The sequence below is a fragment of the Chenopodium album genome, chromosome 25 (genome assembly GCF_948465745.1).
Source record: "Chenopodium album chromosome 25, dcCheAlbu1.1, whole genome shotgun sequence".
Lineage (NCBI taxonomy): Eukaryota > Viridiplantae > Streptophyta > Magnoliopsida > Caryophyllales > Amaranthaceae > Chenopodium > Chenopodium album.
The window spans coordinates 34,203,148-34,222,687 of record NC_137858.1 but is presented as its reverse complement, the minus strand read 5'-3'; the positions used below and the strand labels follow the sequence as shown (position 1 = coordinate 34,222,687).

General features: G+C 34.5%; 2 protein-coding genes and 1 pseudogene across 2 annotated transcripts; 1 reads left to right on the top strand and 2 right to left on the bottom strand.

Annotated features, from left to right (window-relative positions):
- Window positions 1-5,693: 5,693 nt before the first annotated feature.
- Window positions 5,694-7,050, top strand: LOC145614895 (thioredoxin-like protein CDSP32, chloroplastic; annotated as a pseudogene).
- A 4,953-nt stretch (window positions 7,051-12,003) lies between these two features.
- LOC145615174 (uncharacterized protein At1g76070-like) lies at window positions 12,004-13,343 on the bottom strand. Its single transcript, XM_081670242.1, has one exon. The coding sequence runs from the start codon at window positions 13,092-13,094 to the stop codon at window positions 12,216-12,218; it is 879 nt and encodes a 292-aa protein (XP_081526368.1). The 5' UTR covers window positions 13,095-13,343; the 3' UTR covers window positions 12,004-12,215.
- A 1,519-nt stretch (window positions 13,344-14,862) lies between these two features.
- LOC145614029 (subtilisin-like protease SBT5.4) lies at window positions 14,863-18,711 on the bottom strand. Its single transcript, XM_081669039.1, has 11 exons — window positions 18,643-18,711; window positions 18,411-18,520; window positions 18,182-18,279; window positions 17,848-18,006; window positions 17,317-17,431; window positions 16,701-17,232; window positions 16,483-16,577; window positions 16,154-16,399; window positions 15,941-16,055; window positions 15,567-15,780; window positions 14,863-15,407 (listed from the first exon to the last, which is right to left on the bottom strand). The coding sequence occupies exons 1-11, from the start codon at window positions 18,709-18,711 to the stop codon at window positions 14,863-14,865; spliced, it is 2,298 nt and encodes a 765-aa protein (XP_081525165.1).
- Window positions 18,712-19,540: the final 829 nt, after the last annotated feature.

The following is a 19,540-nucleotide window of genomic DNA, read 5'->3' as shown; positions in this document are numbered from 1 at the left end:
ACCCCCTTTTTTAGACTTCTCAACACAGGAAGGGAACCGCACATCAGTTGTTCTGTGAGCAGGCCTCTTCGGCATTGGGGGATCCTTCGGTACCTCAGAACAACTTCCTTGTCTCTGTATGGATGGGGTGACTGGAGTTCCCTTCTCACCTCTACCTTCACCTTGTGCGTTTGTATTCACCATTGAAAGTTTTTCATCCACTTGAATTTCTAATAACTGGAGGGTTGCCATCACAAGATCAGTTGTGGTTTTATAAACACAAGCCTTTGTTGTAAGTGAACCAAACTTCACCATCATTTTATCAAACCTGCAAACCTCTTCGGTCTTGTTTGGATCATGGTATGCAACCTTAACCCTTGTGTGCTTCCTTATCACATCTTTCCTCCACCGCCTAAGGATAAATTTGTCAGGTATTTCGTAATGATCATTCAGCTCGTACACCTTGATTATGTGACGACATATAATACCTTGGCACTCAAAGTACTTGCATTCACAACTAGCTTCCTTAGAAACACAATCAAACAAAATTTTGTACCTCCGCTTCCTCTTAGAAGGTTTCTCCTTGGAAGAGTTTTTCGGCTTGTACCAAACTCTATCCTCAACCACATGCTCAACCAAGCTCTCAGAAACACATTTCTTTTCTATGGGACTAACATACAAAATCCGGCTACATTCTCGCTGGACTTGTTTGAATTTTTCATCGGTATAGATCTTCTGGAAGATCAACTCATCTGGGAAGTCGCTGTAAGTCTTCCTGACATATCTGGCGTTGTTATCATCAACCTTTTTTTCACTTAAAGCTCTAACCTCAAGAGCCTCTACATACCGCTCCACAAATTCATGCAACAGGGTGTGTTTGCTCAGATATCCATCAAAGAAGCTGTGAATGCTTTCCACTCTTTGCGTCGTCCTCATCCCAGCCCAAAACAAGTGCTTCACATACACTGGAACCCACATTCCTCGTTCCTCAAACAATCCTGCCACATGCATTTCAAAGTGCTTAAAACTACTGCCTCAAATACATTATTCAAAACTTACTGCAATTTTGTAAATGCAACATAACATATCAACACATTCACAACTAATCTGACAAACCCCATAAATAAACAGATATAATTATTACCTGCCAACCATTCATCATCTTCAACCTCGTATTTCTTCATGACCTCAGGCCATCGTTCTTCAAATTCCTCAGGGTCAAGACTATCATAAATTGCCTGCTGAAGCGCTTCCTTGAGCTCCGGATACTTCACATGCTTGCCTAACTTCTTTCCAAATTTGTTAGTGATGTGCCAAATGCACCATCTGTGGGTTGTTCCTTTCATAACAATCTTTAGAGCTTTGCGCATTGCCGGGTCCTGGTCAGTTAGGATACCAATAGGGGGTTTGTCGCCCATGCATCGAAGCCAATTTGAGAACACCCACTCGAAAGTCTCAGCATTCTCACGGGTCACAAGAGCGCATCCAAAAAGAATGGTTTGCCCATGATGGTTTACTCCTACAAAGTTGCAAAAAGGAAGTTTATATTCATTAGTCAAATAAATTGAATCAAAAACAACTACATCCTCGAACTCTTCATAAGCCACCCTACTCCTTGCGTCGACCCATAAAACATCCTTCAACCTTCCTTCTTCATCGACTCGATGTGTGTGAAAGAAATTCGAATTGTCTTCCACCATTCTCTTAAAGTATGCAAACATGGCTTTTGCATTGCCTTCTTCAAACACCCTTTTCCGTTCCTTAGCCACTTCATCTGTAGGTCTTTTTGCTCAAACTGCATCCCCTCCAAACCATTCCTCTGCCGAGCCATACTTCTAAAAATGGTTGCAACAGGCACCCCTGCCCTTCTTTCATGAAATAGCTGCTTCACAATATGTGGATTTTCAACCAAAAATTTCTTCCTAAATTTACTTATACTCTTCGATTTGGTAGGAGTTGGAATGTGCCCATCATGTTGCATTTCAGCCTTTGTTATCTCCCATTGACCTACGCCGTTTACATGTGCATATACAAACACAGGGCATTCACATTTTTTCGACTTTCGTTTAGGACACAATTCTTCTTCTTCTTCACTGATTTGGGCATCTGAAACAAAACCAACTTCTGCCTTTCTCCTCTTCCGACCAGGCCTTCCATAACTTTCACACGTCCACCTACAATTCCGCTTTGCTCCTTTTCCATTATTTGCACCACTTGCACGAACAACACCAAACCCATTCTGCTGCCCATATTCCCTGAAATACTTATCCACTTCTAACATTGACTCAAACACCATTCCAATGGACGGAGGTGGCAAAGCAACATCCATCTCCACTTCACCACCGCCCTCCTCAATCTGAATACTGATGGAGACATTAGCCTTCCCTTTAGTTGGAGTCTTAAAAGACTCCTCCCTAACAACAACCTTATTTACACAAAACACAACACATTCACCCAACAAAATATATCAGCATTTTAAAAACCAATTTATCATAATTACAAATTTACAGACATACAACATCCAAATTTACAGCACATATCAAGCAAAAAACTTAGACTACAATAACAGGATCTACATTTAAGGGCAATTACATGAATTTGGACCGCATGCAATTCGAGGTTACATGAATTAGGAGCACATGCAATTACATGGACCAGAATTACAATGCAATTAGTCATTAACAAAACCCTAGTTGCTTTCTCTCAGAAAACTCAGAAAAAAAACCAACACCCACAACAATCGCTTCGTGAAAGTAGCAATTAACACTTACCCCATTCAAAAGCGCCTCCAACGCAGCCGCACAGTCTTCTTCTTCACCTCCTCCATCGTCATCGGGTTCGCAGATGCTCAGACCAAACTCCCCGCCATTGTACCTTTCGAGATCCTCCGTCGTTTCAAGGTACTCCATGACGCAACAATACAACAATAATTGGCGTTTTTTTCCCTTCAAACCTCCATTTCTTCAGTTTTTTTGAGTTCAACAATGGAGGAAAAGCTGCTCACCTTTTTCTAATTTTTTAAAATGACGAACCTTCTAAAGTTCAGTGGGTCTCTCTCTTCCAGGAAGGAAGTACATGTGGGGTTCCTTCATATTATTTTTTAGTCTGCTAAAGGTCCCACACCGTTACACCATTTTACTATTCCGTTCAGATTTTCCTTCCATTTTCACAACCCGTTACACTAAAGTTGCATTTTATTTACAACTTTGCCATGTTATGCACTTGCATATACATATCAGACCTCTATTAGTACTTCCTCCAACTTCATGTAGCTTACCATTGGAGTACTTTGTAGCTTAAAAAGGTTGTAGCTTTAAAAGTTGACATGGCAAAGCAAGCTACAAGCCGTTGTAGCTTACCATTGGAGATGCTTTAAGGTTTTTAAGATTATTTTTAATTCTATCATCTTGTAAGATATGTTTAGGAACCTTTTTTTTTTATAAATTTTTTTTTATTGTTATTTTATTTTTATTTTTATTTATATATATATATTTTTATTTTAAATTCTCATAGTTGACATGGTATATATATGTGCTATAAATAGACATGGTATACATATGTGCTATAAATACGCGTTCGTTATCACTAATAGAATTTAGAGATTTTTGTGTTTAATATTAAATTTTACAGCTTGTAAATTGAAAGTTGAAACGTTTTAGGAGAGAATTCAAGTGGGAAGACAAATCAAATTAGTTATTATCACCCTTGGTTAGGATTGGAACTTGGGCGTTTGGTTTGCAGAGTGGTATGAGTTTGGAATTAGAAATAGAGTTAAAGTGGTATCGGGTTGGAACTTGATATTTAAGACCATCTCCAATGGTGAGACTCAAGTTTGAGTATTGAAATACAAAATGAGTTGTTTTTTTACCTCCAATGGTAATACCATACCCGCTTCTCAATTTAGCAACTCATATGAAGTATAAATTCTCAATGGTGAGACTCTCTAAAATATACAAATGCCACTTTCAATTTATGACCCATCAATTATTATAAGATTAAAAAATAATTAAAAAAAAAGAAGGTAAAACTTATATAAATTACAAAATATATTAGAATATTGACAAGGGCCCACATTTTTTTTCAAATGGGACTCAAAGTTGAGTATCTAAACTTAGCAACTTTCTTTTGGAGTTGCTAAGTTTAGATACCAACTTATTAGTATACATTGCAAAAAATACTCTCTCTCCTAAAAATACTCAGGCCCTGTTCTTTTGAGCTTCTGGACAGAGCAGAGCAGAGCAAAGCAGATTTCAGCAGAGCAGAGCAGATTGAAGCAGAGTAGAGCAGAGCAAGGCAGAGCAGAGCAGATTGAAGCAGCTATTTTTAAGTATTATTTTTAAGCAGAGCAGAGCAGAGTAGGGCAGAGCAGATTGAAGCAAAGCAGAGCAAAGCAAAGCAGATTTCAGCAGAGCACAAGAGATTTCAGCAGAGCAAAGCAGAGCAGAGCAAAGCAGCTCTAAAGAACGGGACCTCACTTGAGTCTCACCATTGGAGAGGGTCTAAAACCATGTATTTGGTAATTTTGGAATGAAATCTCTCACTTTTCCCTCCTTTTATTTGATATCTAAGGGAATGAAATGCGCTAAACCCACTTTCCCCCAAGGTTTCTAAACCCATCTCTCATGTGTTTGAGGTATGTGTTTAAAATTTATACTTTTGACAACCTAAAACCCATACCTCATACCTATATTCCGCGAACTAAACGCCTCATAAGTTATTTACAAGATTTTTTTCTTTTTAGGAAAACGAGAAAATAAATTAAACAACCACTACTTAGTCAAATTTTGAGCATTATTCAATGTTCCCACGCAAGGAAATAATACAAGTGTTCTTCTTTAACCAAGAAACACCTTCTTGCTTGAAGAAAAACACATCAAGTGGTCACAGAAGAAGGAAATATCAATGATAGTCTTCAATTGGACATTTTCCAACAAAATATCTTTGAGACGCATGGATTCAATTTATTCAGCCCGAGAAACCTTGGATTTAAGCCCAAATCAAATTTGACTTTGAGCGTGATGTTTTTGGCCTTATGTAAACACCAATATACACGTACACCTACGCTTGATCTCGAAGGGCGATCTCATTATCAAGCTTGCCTAAATTTTCAATGAAAAATTTGTACCTTAGACTATTCTAATTAATTTTAAATCAAAATTTGTAACTTAAGAATATTCTAAATAATTTTACATTTATTCGGCCATTTAATTAATGCTATTATAGAGGACATAGCCAATGAAATGTGGAAGACAATGTTCCAATATAAGATAACTATGTACATAATTATATCGTCCAAGCTAAGATTAAAGAACTTTATGTAGAATTTTTCTCGACAGCTTAATTTACCAAGATTATTTTTCATCACTTGATGACATTGATAGAATATATGTCAAAGGATCAACTCAACCAAAAAGTTAAGCTGATAGTTAAATCATTAGTAATTGGCTTTATATTCAATCTATATCAAATACGGCATAGTATTGTTGTGTCATTTTGTCCGGTCGTTTGGACAACCTATTACCATCCTCGGCTATTCGGCTAAGATTGACATGGTACGTCTACGTAGGTCTATGGAGATGAGTACAAATGGGCAAATACAAAGAATTCAGCCCAACAAGAAAGCCAATTGTATTGGTGAAACACAACTAGCCCAAACCCAAACAAAACGCTAAAAAAGAAAGTATCTTCTCTTGTGCTTAATCTCATCCACAACACAAAATGAGTGGTGAATGTCAATTTATATATCTCTTCATATCAAAAAACCTCCCCCACATCATCTAACCAAAATTCAACTAACATCTTCTTCTCCTCTTTGTTTCAATTCTTACCATCTTCTCAAAAAATTAAAAAAAATGGCATCTTCATCTTCTTGTTCATCTTCATTTTTGTTATCCAAACCACCAAAAACATCACTTGTTCCCAACAATCTCACCCTTTCAAACTTCTCCGCCTTATCATCTTTCTCCACCCTTCCTGAACTCCACTCATCACTCAACAACAAAACCCTTAAAAGACTACACTTTTCGCCGATTAAGGCTAGCACGGCAGCCACCCCAAACCAAACCACCAAGAAAGACCAACGAGTCCAACGAGTCCACAGCATCGATGAGTTCGACAACGCCCTTAATTTAAAGCCGCTCAAAACAAGCTTGTTGTCGTCGAGTTTGCTGAAAGGGACAGCGATCAAAGCAGCCAAATCTACCCCTTCATGGTAGAGCTAAGCCGTACTTGTAATGACGTCGAGTTCATTCTAGTGATGGGGGATGAATCCGAATCAACCAAGGCACTTTGCAAGAGGGAAAACATAGAGCAAGTACCTCACTTTACGTTCTACAAGTCCATGCAAAAGATTCACGAGGAAGAAGCAATAGGACCCGATCAACTAGTAGGAGATGTGCTATACTACGGTGATAGTCACTCGGCTGTGGTGCAGCTTCACTCTAGGGAGGATGTCGAGAGCTTGATCAACGAGCATCGAGGCGATGACAAGCTCATTGTGCTTGATGTAGGGCTTAAGCATTGTGGACCTTGTGTTAAGGTGTACCCGACCGTGATTAAGTTGTCTAGGCAGATGGATAATGTGGTGTTTGCAAGGATGAATGGGGATGAAAATGAGAGTTGTATGGATTTTTTGAGGGCTATGAATGTGGTTGAAGTCCCTACTTTTGTGTTTATTAGGGATGGTAATATTTGTGGGAGGTATGTTGGATCTGGTAAAGGTGAGCTTATTGGTGAGATTTTAAGGTACCAAGGTGTACGCGTTACTTACTAGATTCACTATCAGTGGCGGATTTATGTTATACGGGTTTATTGGATTTTGAAATAGAAAAATAAATATGAGCAAAATGTAAGATTAAAAAAAAAAAAAAAAAAAAAAAAAAGGTAGAGTAATTGTATCATTTATATTGTTACTATTAGTAGTAAATTAAAAATTATTGTGATTATGAAATGTATTTTATTAGTGGGTTGCTAGAGAATTTGATACTTGGTGAATGATGATCCACTTTTCTTGAAGGATCCGATGTAATAGAATACACTTTTAGTCTTTTTATCTCTATCATTTGTTCACTATATGACTGATTTTGACAGAAGAAAAGTATGTGTTTATATTGTACTATTGTCTATTACTTTATTGATATTTTTATGGTTTTGTAAGGATAATGTAAAAATGCCCTGTCAAAAAAAAATCTTTTTTTTTTTTGGGTTAAAAGGATCAGACTAAGCCTTAAAAGGCATCAAAAGAGGAACAGTTAAATAGTTAGAGACTATAGAGAATTAGAAGTATTTGCATCCTAGATGATGATGCCTAGCCTAGGTCCAAAAGACGGTGGATCAGGAGGAGCATATATTACATAACAAAGTTCCAGCATACATAAATCAGTGCATATCCCATCAGAGGGAGTTAGAATCCTTCTTGCTTTCCTGGCCAGAAAGTCTGCAATTTCTCTTCATAAATAATCCAACCAGTTTTTGGTTTGGATTGGGCCGGGTGTCTATCTAGTTTTCAATTTAGATTTGGGCCTAATGTAACCCAAACAGTTTTTGGTTTGGATTAACTGGATGTAATTAGAAATCTTCATTAGAATATGTTTGGTATTGTAGTTTGGATCCATATTATCACCAATATTATTAATATTTTTTTTTTTTTTTATGCAAATGAGGGGCAGAGCCCTTTTATTGAAATATCAAGCAAAATCAAGCTACAAACCGTGGCCAAGCCACACCAATCACATCCTCCCTCATTTATTTCGATCGGAGGCTATTATTTAACCAAAAAAAAAAAATCCAGTTGGCATGATATTGACCCATAGAGGCCACAATCTCGATGTATGTCTTGAAAAACCATTTTATTTGACTTTTTGAAAATGTAGTTATTGTTAGACTGATTTATTGGTAAAAAGTCATACAACATACACAAAGAGATTTAAATGGAACAAATTTATGTCAATTTGTCCTCATATTGTGAATTATATCTAAGAAAAAATAAGGTAATGTAAAGTCTTATAACTTCGTTGCACACGCATTTTATAATTTGTGAACATCGACTTTTGATAAGGGAAGATATTGATTAAGTGATTCTTATAATTATGTATTGACAACCATGCATAGAAAAACACTTCTAATAAGATAAATCAGAGGAAATATGTTTTGTATACTCCATAGTAAGTACTTCGTAGCATGTAAAAATGGAGCAAGCATGTCATGATCATTGACAAGTCTCTTTTAATTAAGTCACGAAACTAGAAAAGTATGAAATTAAATTTGATCCAAAATCTCTTGATATGCTATCAAAGCGTAATACTCCCTCCGTCCCATAATTACAGGCAAATAACTCTAAAAAGTACGGTTTTTAAGGAGGATGGAAAAAGTAGAGGAATATTGTATGGAAAAGCTAAAAAGTGAAGAATGTTGATAAAAAGTAGAGAATATCCCTACCTTATAAAAAGTAGAAAATAACTCTTAGTAATAGTGTGCTACCAATTATACCCTCACTATTGTGTACAAAATTGTGTACAAAATGTCTATTTACTTTTTTACCCTCAATAATATGTTTACTATCATTAATATATTTAATATTTTTTTTTCATTAAACTTATATCATCAATTAATTCGGTTTTTTTTAACAAAATATATGTAATGATTTTTTTTTATTAATTAAAAAAAAAATTAATGCTAGGAATAGTGTGCTACCAATTATACCCTCACTATTGTGTACAAAATTGTGTGCAAAATGTGTATTTACTATTTTACCCTCAATAATATGTTTACTATCATTAATACATTTAATGTTTTTTTTTCATTAAACATACATCATCAATTAATTCATTTTTTTTTAACAAAATATATGTAATGCTTTTTTTTTTATTAATTTTTAAAAAAAATTAATGTTTTACACTTCATATGATATTATTATTATTTAAAATGAAAAAAAATAATTGTATGTACGTACGAATAGATGATTTATTACCAACTACCAAGGGACTATTTTATCTAATTGTTGCCTGAATGTTAATGTTTATGCGAGTTGTAGGGTGTAATTGTTTCTTTTTTTTAGTTTCATATAGTTAATCTCATATAATTTATGTAGAGTAATTACTAGGTTGGGTAAGAGTATAGACTTTCAAATAGTAAATGTTCCGAAAAATTGTTCTACTATTGCATATGTAATGTTAAATTACTTCTTTTAGTATATAATATGTGCTCTATGATTTTTGAATTGTATTTAATCCATTTCTAATTAAGTTTGTAGATGTTTTTGCAATATTACACTGTTGAATAATTGCATTGATGTTTCTTGAAGAAAGGTTGTGTAGGAAAAAACGAAAACTTTAAATACACATTCCATTAATTTATCAAACTATTTCCGTAAAATCCAATGTTGCGAAAAGTTTAAATACAATCCAATATAGACATCAAGAAAGGGCAAATCACTTCGCGCGCATCGCGCGCGTCGACTGCCCTAGTTGTATGGAAAAGTTAAAAAGTAGGTAATGATTTTTTAGGTATGTGTATATTTTGTATGAAAAAGTAAGTAGTGATTTTTTAGGTATGTGTGTAATTTGTATGGAAAAGGTAAATAGTAAGTAATGATTGGGTGTTATTTTTAGTAATAGGAGGAACATTTTGGGACACCCAAAATAGTATATTTGCCTGTAATTATGGGACGGAGGGAGTAGTTACTAAAGAGTTCAGGATAACAATCCTAAGCATATTTGTACTTGTTTTCCGCTAATAGATAAGACTATTACATCTCTTAGACTAGATTTATTGATGACCTAACACCTAACTATATTAAGAGAAACTTGACAAACCAACCACATCTAGCGGCGGCCTTATACTTGCATGTATTGCTTCACACTGATCCAAAATTATTATATTTTTATTTCAAAATCACATATTTTTACTTATTTGATTTTGCAATAATAAGAAAAGAAAAGTAAAGGGAACAGTTTGAATCATCATTTTGAATAAATTACATATATTAATGTGAAATTCTATATCGACAAAAGAGCACAATAAACACCTAGCTGGTCTATGTCTCTATGATTGAAGTAATGAAGTGAAAAGGCATTGCTAACATTTTCCTACTTTGGGTCATTACTCATATTAGCATAGGGTTTGTTTTACCATTTAGATAAAAAAGGCAAGGCATTTTATTAAAGAAGTGAAAAATACAATGAGGAAAAAAAACCTCCTACTAAATGGGATTAGATCTACTCATAGGTTTAATGACACCTTAACATTGATTTTCTTATTTTTTACCTTTTTAAATTTAATTGTTATATATAGTTATATAGAGCTAGCAAAACCTGATACGATACAACAACACGACATGAATCGTACAGGAAAAAATCGGGTTAGTATTAAGAGTGGTGCGTTTAATTAAATGGGTCAACATGACACGACGTGTTTAACTAAACAAGTCAGGTTTTTGTCAAGATTCTTAACATGAAATTAACATAGCTCAAGCAACCTGTCTAAGAAACAAAAAAACTCAATTAACAAGTCAGGTTTAATAAGGTTATATATTTCGAGTTCTGAAAATGGAAAAAGCGGATTAGTGTAAAAGGTTTAAGACACATTTAACTAAATAGATCAACACGACAAAACACATTATTTATTAAATAGATCGTGTTAGTATTGAGCCTCCTTAACCTGTTTAATATTGAATACGAACACGAGTATGACACGACTTAAGCACACGACACTTTTGCTAGCTCCACATTTATAGATATTTTTCAAGGCCAGGTTTTGTTGGGTCTACACACCTCCAATTTGAAGTAAAAACTTCGTATAAAATATCCAACTATTTGAGAAATAAATGCATGCATGTGATCACAAGGGAGATCAAGGTGAAGTAACCTCCGCAGTACAAGTTTCCACAAGTTACCTCCTTTTGATTCATATAATAGTGTTATTTTATGTATACACCGATACACGGAGTACTTTATACGTAGTATATATACTTTTTTACACTACTAGATACGGTGCTCTTTCTATTATATATTTATATGAGAAGTGGGATGGGTATTGAACCCAGGTTACTCCTAGAGGAGATGGAGGGATAAAATGTCCCTCTTTTCCATAATCCTTATACACGAAGTATTTCATAGTTTTATTCTTTATAATCGTATAGACGACCCTTATTAATATAATGTTTGTTTTGCTTGGTGAAATGTATTAATATAAAACGACTTTAGGGCTATAGGCCTTCGGCGGATAATGTTGAAAACTTTCACTCATCCTTTTGACAATTTTAATCAAGCAATTTATTTGTTGAATAAACAAGAAGAAAGTCGTATGAATTGAAAACCACTCATATTAATTAGTTATATAGTGAAAGTGACATCAAATTTGTATTTGAATCAAAGGTAAAAGAAAGTGGATGAAACAATATGTGATTGATTATTAAATACCCTAAAATGAAAGACTTACGAGCAAGAAAAGACAGTTGGGATTTTCATTAATACTTGTATATTTTATATTATATGGTCCTTTTCTTGTAACGTTGCTTGCCAGATCAGGCACTCCGCAACTATTATTCAAATCAAAGCGCTCAATTTCTCATCTATCTATGCATTTTCATTTGAGAAAAAATCTAGATGCAATTTCTCTTTTTCATAAAGAGAAATAAGACCAAGGAATTATCAGGTCCCTAGGAATATCTTTTGTTTAGATGTAAACCACGTATCAACGTATATATGATATTAACAATCTTATTATTCGGTTATTATATGAAGTACGGAGTACTCGTAGTAATATTCTTAGCTCTGAGGATTAATTAAAAGTTTCTCGGGTGAAAAAATGACATAAAATTTTGAGAGTGGTAAAGATGATTCTAGTAAAATTCCAAAAAATATGTAGGAGTGGTACATGATGGTTTTATTACTATAACATTGGACATTGGACTACATGGTACATTTAACCAAAACTACTTCCATTTCTTTGCAAAATGTATAACTTATCAACAACAATGCCATACATTGAATTCTTCATCATTATTTCTATAACGTGAAAATAAATGAAGACATTAAATTGCAAAAATTCCACCATATATTTATGTCCACGTGGAAACATACATTTGTAACAACATAACAATCTAATTACAACTTACAGGAGACAAAAAAATAAAGATGAAAATCAAATACAAGGCAAAGTAATGAAAATTAAACTATTTTGTATGATAAGTTGATTACTTATTATTATATAATATAATTAACTAATTAATTATAATCTCATGATCTAACCTTGTTGGAATTCAAAGCAAGAGGAGGAGGTGGAGCCATAGTTCTTCTCTTCCAAAGATTAACTTCTTTCCTTGGTTCTAAAGATAACCTTCTTCCTCCAATCACATCATTTGTACCATTATTGACACCATTATCCCTTGATCTTCCACCTATTAACATAGGCGCGGAGTATGGGATTATTACCTCCCTATCATCATCATCTTCATCATCATCGTCGCTATCACCTCTCCTGATCTCCTCATCATCAGAATAGTAATCTCGATCATGATCTAATGGCGCGATCTGAGCCGTCCAATCAAAGTTAGCTAGGGTTTCCCTTCCACTAGCAAACTTGTTCATCATACCTAAAGAAGGCACATTATTCTTCTTCTTTAGACTATTATTATCTAGTGTAGCACTTCTACCTTCCTTACCATGTTCTTCACTTTGATGACTACCCTTTGATTTCTTCAATGATTTGTTGAAAAACTTACTAAAAGGCGATGATTTTGTACTTGATTTTTTTTGATGATCAACTTCTAACAATACATTATTTGTTTTATTTTTAGAAGCTATTTTTCTTAGCTTCTTTTTCTTGTGCTTGTACTTGATTTGCCCCATGCAAGATACCTTTGGTGAGGTGGGCTCATGGGCTTCATAGGTTGATCCATCTTTCTTGGGCTTTTCTCGGGCTTCGTCCGGTAACACCGAGTAGTTGATTGGGCCGGAGAAGCCTTTATGTGCATGGGCTTTAGCCTTGGACGAGTGGTGGTGGTGGTGGTGGTGATCTCTTCCAGGACTAAATTGAGGGTTTTGAAAGCTAACTGCTGAAGCTGCTTTTGGTAAGAACTTTAGAAATAAACTCTTGGATTTGTTTGAGTTTTCCATGCTAATTACTTTGGTTAATTACCTTCTAATCCATGCATAAAATATAACACATGCATGTATAGTATATATATACTATATGATTATATGAGTGAAAGAAAAATATAGATATAAAATGAAAGGGTTGAAAAAGTATAGTTGAAGGAAATTGGGAGAGTAGGTGGAAATATGAAATAGAGGGGAATTGACCTTTTCATGTTAGGAATAGTCAAAGAAGAGGGTTGAGTTTTATGACTCGGTTACCAAAATCTGTTCTTAACATTGATGATACAAACATTTAATTTATATTAATATTAATTTACTTGTAACGAAGCTAAATCAATCTGACTCAACCATTACATTGGGGACACATTCTTTAAATGTTTGTACAAGATTTGGAAGATGACATTTAATACTTGGAGTACAACTTACAAGTTTGGAGCTAACGCTTCTATGTGGTGGTCCCGGTTACCATGGTAGCAATTTTGGCCGCAGTTATTGGGATTCGTATTTCAAATTTTAATCAAACCCATTTAATTTTAGACCGGGTTAGACTAACTAATAATTGAAAATTTTATTTCAAACTTTGATGAAGCATGTTTGATTTAGGGTCGGGTTGGACTAACTTAATTAATACTTCATCCGTTTTTTTATTATTGCACCATAGGGGTTGGATACAAATATTTTGGTAGTGGAAAAAAAATAAGAAAGAGAAAGGTAAAAATACAAAATTGCCCATAGTGACATATTGATAAACTAAGTAGTAAGTGTGAAAAAGCAAGGGTATATTGGGTATTTGTAATGTGAATACAAATAATTTTTTCCTAAAGAGGAAATGTTGCAATATTTGTGAAACTTCCTAAAAAGGCAAGTGGTGCAATAATAAAAGAACGGAGGAAGTTTATATAAACGGAGAAAGCAAGTAGCGGGACTTGTTGTTGGGGACTTCAAGTTCGTTGAGGAACTTGAAGATAGAGTTTTTAGCTTGTAATAGGTTGATTGTCCTATTCTAGTAAAGAATCTTTCCTAAAATCCCAAATGATAGTGATTTTTCTTCTTGTTAGGGCCCATAATTTTTCCATGTAAAATCTTTTTGTGTGACTTTCACGTTCGTTTAGCTTTGTTTTATTAATTCCGCAAACAGTTAGCTAATTCCTCCCAAACTACAATTCACCCCCCGGTAGTATTCTTCAAGTAACACCAAATTTGTCAATCAAGTGACTGTTTGGTCATAATGAGGAACATTGTTGCTAATGTCAGCTTATTTGTTGTCTGCAACAAATGCTGAGTAAGAATTAGCATTTAAATTATTTTTATGAAATCGTTGGAGTTGTTAACATCCCTAGTTCAAAAGCCTTATTGCAAATAATTAAATGAATGATTTGCATAAGATGTGTGTTATGATGTTAATTGTATTACACATCCGACAGTTTGGCCGAGTGGTCTAAGGCGCCAGATTTAGGCTCTGGTCCGAAAGCTGTCAATTTTTTTCCTTATTTATTTCTTTGCCCTTGATCATCACCAATTCTAAATTTCAACTGTAAGTCTGTAAATTGGTATGCTTCAAAATTCTCCTAAAATCAAACAAATTGGCAATAAAATCATCAATATCAATAAATATTTTGAAGTGATTATAAAGAAAATCCTTTAGCTAACAATTAGTCAACTGTACTCAAATCTGTATAAGTAATAGCAATTTATCATCTAAGTATCTAACTAATGATGTTTTTATTCCCTAAACATAATCCAATTAAGAAAAAACATCGTAACGAAAATCTAATCTATTTGCTAATCACTTAGAAGAAGCAACTACTATAGGACTTCTGACATTGTGCACGCCATCTGACCATACTAACTCTCCAAACTTGTAATCTCCACTACTACTTTCAGAAGTTAAAGTCACTGTAAACTTCTTCTCTTCTCCAACTTTGTCAAACTTTAATATCCTTGGATTAACACTGACTGCTACTCCTGATGGATGGCGAACACGGGCTACATATTCGCCTGGAAATCCAACGTTCTTCAGAGTCCTAGTTACAGTGACGGAGCCAGAAAGTTCTGGGACTGTAATCGAAGGGTAGTTAAAGTTCAAAAGGGTGGCTGTGTTGGAACTTGATTTTGAACATTCGACGGAACCATTGTATAAGGTTTTGATGATAGTGTTGTTGTAGCCGATTGCACATAAGAAGTGCAAGTAATCAGTTGGGGTTAAGTCATAGACCAATCCAGGATCCATGGCACGGTTTGGTCTGACATGTCCTGCACCGTAACCAAATGGAGTGGCCTTAACAAAGTCCCCATCTTCCATTGGATTAATGGTGTTGTCTCGAGTTTTAGCTGTAAATCAATGACAGACCGTTATGTTAATAGATGACCATCTCAACCAAAAACTTGATGTTTGAAATACAAGATCAATTTATATACTCTATCACGTTACACACTATAGCCGAATACAAATGTACCATTAAATAATAAAACTGTCACAGATAGGATTACCTGTAGTCATTATAGCAGATCTGATAGCAGCAGGACTCCATGTAGGGTTAAGAGTTTTCAGAAGGCCGACGATACCAGATATATGGGGACAAGACATAGATGTACCAGATTCGACAGCAAAAGAAAGTCTGCGGTGATCATAAGGTTCTGCTGTTGGACTCACCCCTTGACTGTATGCAGCTACAACATTCACACCTGGTGCTGTTATATCAGGCTGTTTTAGAGCACATGCATAAAAAGAGATTTAGTAAATCTAACAAAAATCAGTATAAGTCTCAATGTTATAAACTACTACATCTTTTTCGAATTAGCCCAATAGAGAAAAGGATTAAGAACAATGCAACTAAAGCACACTAAAAGTTCTTAGTACAAACCTTCAAAATCTGTGGTGTTACTGTATTTGGACCGACGGAGGAGAAGGGAGCCATGTAGGGAGCAGGTTTCACATCGAAACTTTCTTTAAAGGGAGTAAAATAACCCACGGGATTACTGTAAAAAAGAATTTTGATCAAGTCTAAATTCAACACCCAAAAAATTAAGAAACAGAGAAATTTTGTACAATTGGTGTAGAAAAGATAAATACTTACTTTGTGGAAGTAATGTAGTTGAGTATAGCTGATCCATCTTTGTAGTTTACATGTACTGCAGGAAGAACATGAAGATCCGCAATGGTTTCATTTCCGTCTTCTTTGTCATTGCAAAGAATCATGCCAGCAGCTCCAGCAAGTTTTGCTACATTGCCCTTGTCCACTCTAGCACTGACTCCCCTAAGGCAAGCCACAATCTTTCCTTTCGCCTTTTGCTCATCTAGTGTGCCTGACTTGCAAAGGTGACTACAGGTACAACATACATATCAGTTACTAATAATTAACAAAAAGTACTGTTCGAATCAGAAAAAATAGGGAGTTGTCCTTACGCGTCATGAGCAGATGCATTAGCAGCTCTTGCATCAGCAGCAGATATGAGTGGATATGGTCCAACTCTCGGCAATGCTTGTGATAGGCTTGCACCCTACCAATGAAAAAATATTGATGAGGCCGATATCAATAATAAAATTGGATATAAAGTAATCAGATAATATTAACATTATTTAAGCTTTTGGTTGAGTTGGTCTTTTAACAATATGGTTTATACCTTATAAAGATGTCCGTTGCCAAGTTTAACAAAGGAGTCAAACTCACGATCCATAGTACTCGCAGCAACAGTAAAAATCCAAGGAGCAACATTGGTGACAGTACCAGGAGTATTCCCAGAATTTCCAGCAGAACACACAACAACAACACCATTTTGAATAGCATGAAAGGCTCCAATGGCATTTCCATCGGCGAAGTAGTCAACAGGATCACCTCCAAGAGATAAAGATAGCACATCAACGCCATCATGAATGGCCCTGTCGAAAGCTGCTATGATATCAGAATCAAAGCATTCATTTCCGTTAATAGGCTCCCAACAAACCTTGTATGAAGCAACTCGTGCTCTTGGTGAACCGCCTTTTGCAGTCCCTAGAAAATTGCCATTTATGCTTGCTGGTACGAAGTTTCCTCCTGCAGTTGAGAGGGTATGCGAACCATGGCCATCGAAATCTCGTGCAGATTCCATAGCTATTGACACAGTTCCACCAGAGGCTTTGTATCCTTTGTTGAAGTGCCTTGCTCCAATCAACTTCCTACAAGATTTTTTTCATTGTGTAAATATATAGAAGTTTAAAGTCAAATTTCATGATTTTTTGTTTAGAAGTTGATATTTAAACCTGTTGCAATGAACTCCATTAGTGTTGTTGGAGAATTGCTCGCAAGAACCTTTCCATCGCGATGGAACAGGTCCATACCCTATGTCGTTAAAGCTCATGGATTCAGGCCATACACCTAATCACAGTTTATATCAAGCATAAATTAGTACTACGTATATCATTTTTGAAGATGAACCATCTAATAAATGTCACCCCTCAATAATGTACTTGTTACGTATTGTAGACTAGTTGGTTAAAGTCTTCGAGGTGACAGAACAAATCTTATCTACTTCATCATCGAAAAGTAACTTTTGTTTTACCATACAATTGTCTTACACATGAATTATATCTAATACAGTAAGCAAATTAATCTCTCCATAATGACTTTTGAAAACTGTCCCACAATAATTATATTGTATGCTATTTTCAAGATCAAATATTATAAACTTCATTAATTTGTTAGAATATGTAGTCATATAAGATCAGGTTAGATTTTACACGATCAAAATATTAGCATTACCAATTATATTAGGCAATAGATCAAGAGAATACCAGTGTCAAGGTTGCCGATGATGGTATCTTCTCCGAATCTGGCTGTGGCCCATTCTTTACTAGGAATGCCATTGTTTTCGAGCAACAAGAAATCCCAAGAGTGTGTTGTGTGTTTTTTCTTCCCTTTGTTTACAAACACAGATACCACGTCCGGATGTTCTAAATCACAAGATACAAACTAAATCAATAAACTTGATATAGCGCGCTATATAGTAATGACTAATGAGAATCACGTCCTTTTATTATCAAAAGTACATTTTAGTAAATACTTCTACCTTCAAGTAATCTACTATAAACACAAAAATACAGGTTTAATAAATAATTGTGGACTAACTTGCTATTTCCTCTGCTTGATGCTTGTCAAGGTTGGCAGCAAAACCATTGATAACCCTAGTATACGAGTCAAATATTGCACCCCTTGCCTTTTCATGACTACATACACAACATAACCACGAATTGTACATTGTAATGTTTAAACTCAATAAATCAGAAACATCGAAAATAAAACCCTAACAAGGTATTGGGAAAAAAACATAAGTCATAAACAATTTGATTATGCATACCTTCCTAGAAAATTTGCAAGGAAACTATGATGATAATCCGTAACTCGATTAAAATCCTCGGTTGTAGCTTCTGGACCATGGGAGTGTGCTCCCATGTACACTACGTACGACTATAAAAGTGACATTAAACTATATCAAATTAGCAATGCAAATTAATAACAAACACAAAGTAATTATTAAGTTCACAATCATTATAGTTACATATTAATTAAAATCGTGTCGTTAAGATAACCTGTTTTACTGCTAGTGATGAGGAAACATGGAGGGCTGAAAGCACAAGAAAAACCAAGAAGATCTTCATCTTTATGTTAATATCAATAGCCAAATAAAATAATAAAATGCATAACAATGAGCTTATTATATAGAAAATTTTCAGTGAAGAGTAGTTCTGGCTAAGATGTGATAAATTATCTTCCACAAAGCTTTTATATCCTAATAAAGTTTATTTTACGTTTATATAGCTCAACACTACTAGATTGAATTTTTTTTTAAAAAAAAACTAAAGTATATATGTACAAGATTTTTTTAATCTTATCTTAAATATATACGTATTTATCTTGTCATTTTATCAATGTTATCATGTTAACCTATCTCTACATAGGAGCTAACAACAAGTTAATCTAATAGTTGTATAATTTAGAAAAAAAAATCAGTAGCATTTTTATTTTTATAATGATATGAGAAATCTTATAGATTTATTATTTATCGTATTATTGTGTACCCAAAGCTGTGTTTGTGTTAAAAATTTATCCAAAAGCAAAAGATAATTATCTATGGTTTTGAATTGATGACACAAATTTTTTAAAATTTTTTTAATTACTTAACTTTAAATCTCTTATCTTATTTGCTATTTTTATTGAGTTAAACACAAAATCAGGAACTCAATTCTTCCTTTTTTCACCGTTTAGGTACTCAATCATTTTTACTTTGCTTTTGGGTACTGAGTTAAGAATTCCGGCCAAAAAAAAATCAGCCAAAGAATTTAGTACCTTGGGTTAAAGAATTTAGTACCTTTGGTTAAGAGTATGTGGGCCCCACCCGATTAAAAATTCGCGGGTCAACCCATTTTTTTCCCCTTTCTTTTTCTTTATTCCCCCTTTTTGCTCCTTTATTCTTTCCCATTTCTGGAA

Bases quoted from the DNA above. Each gene is read 5' to 3' on its own strand.
- LOC145615174 (XM_081670242.1), bottom strand. From the start codon at position 13,094: ATGGAAAACTCAAACAAATCCAAGAGTTTATTTCTAAAGTTCTTACCA.
- LOC145614029 (XM_081669039.1), bottom strand. From the start codon at position 18,711: ATGAAGATCTTCTTGGTTTTTCTTGTGCTTTCAGCCCTCCATGTTTCC. The intron at 17,432-17,847 runs GTATTCTCTTGA...AACTGTGATTAG, and splicing joins CATCGGCAACCTTGACACTG to GTGTATGGCCTGAATCCATG. The intron at 16,400-16,482 runs GTAAGGACAACT...TTGTACCTGTAG, and splicing joins AATGCATCTGCTCATGACGC to TCACCTTTGCAAGTCAGGCA.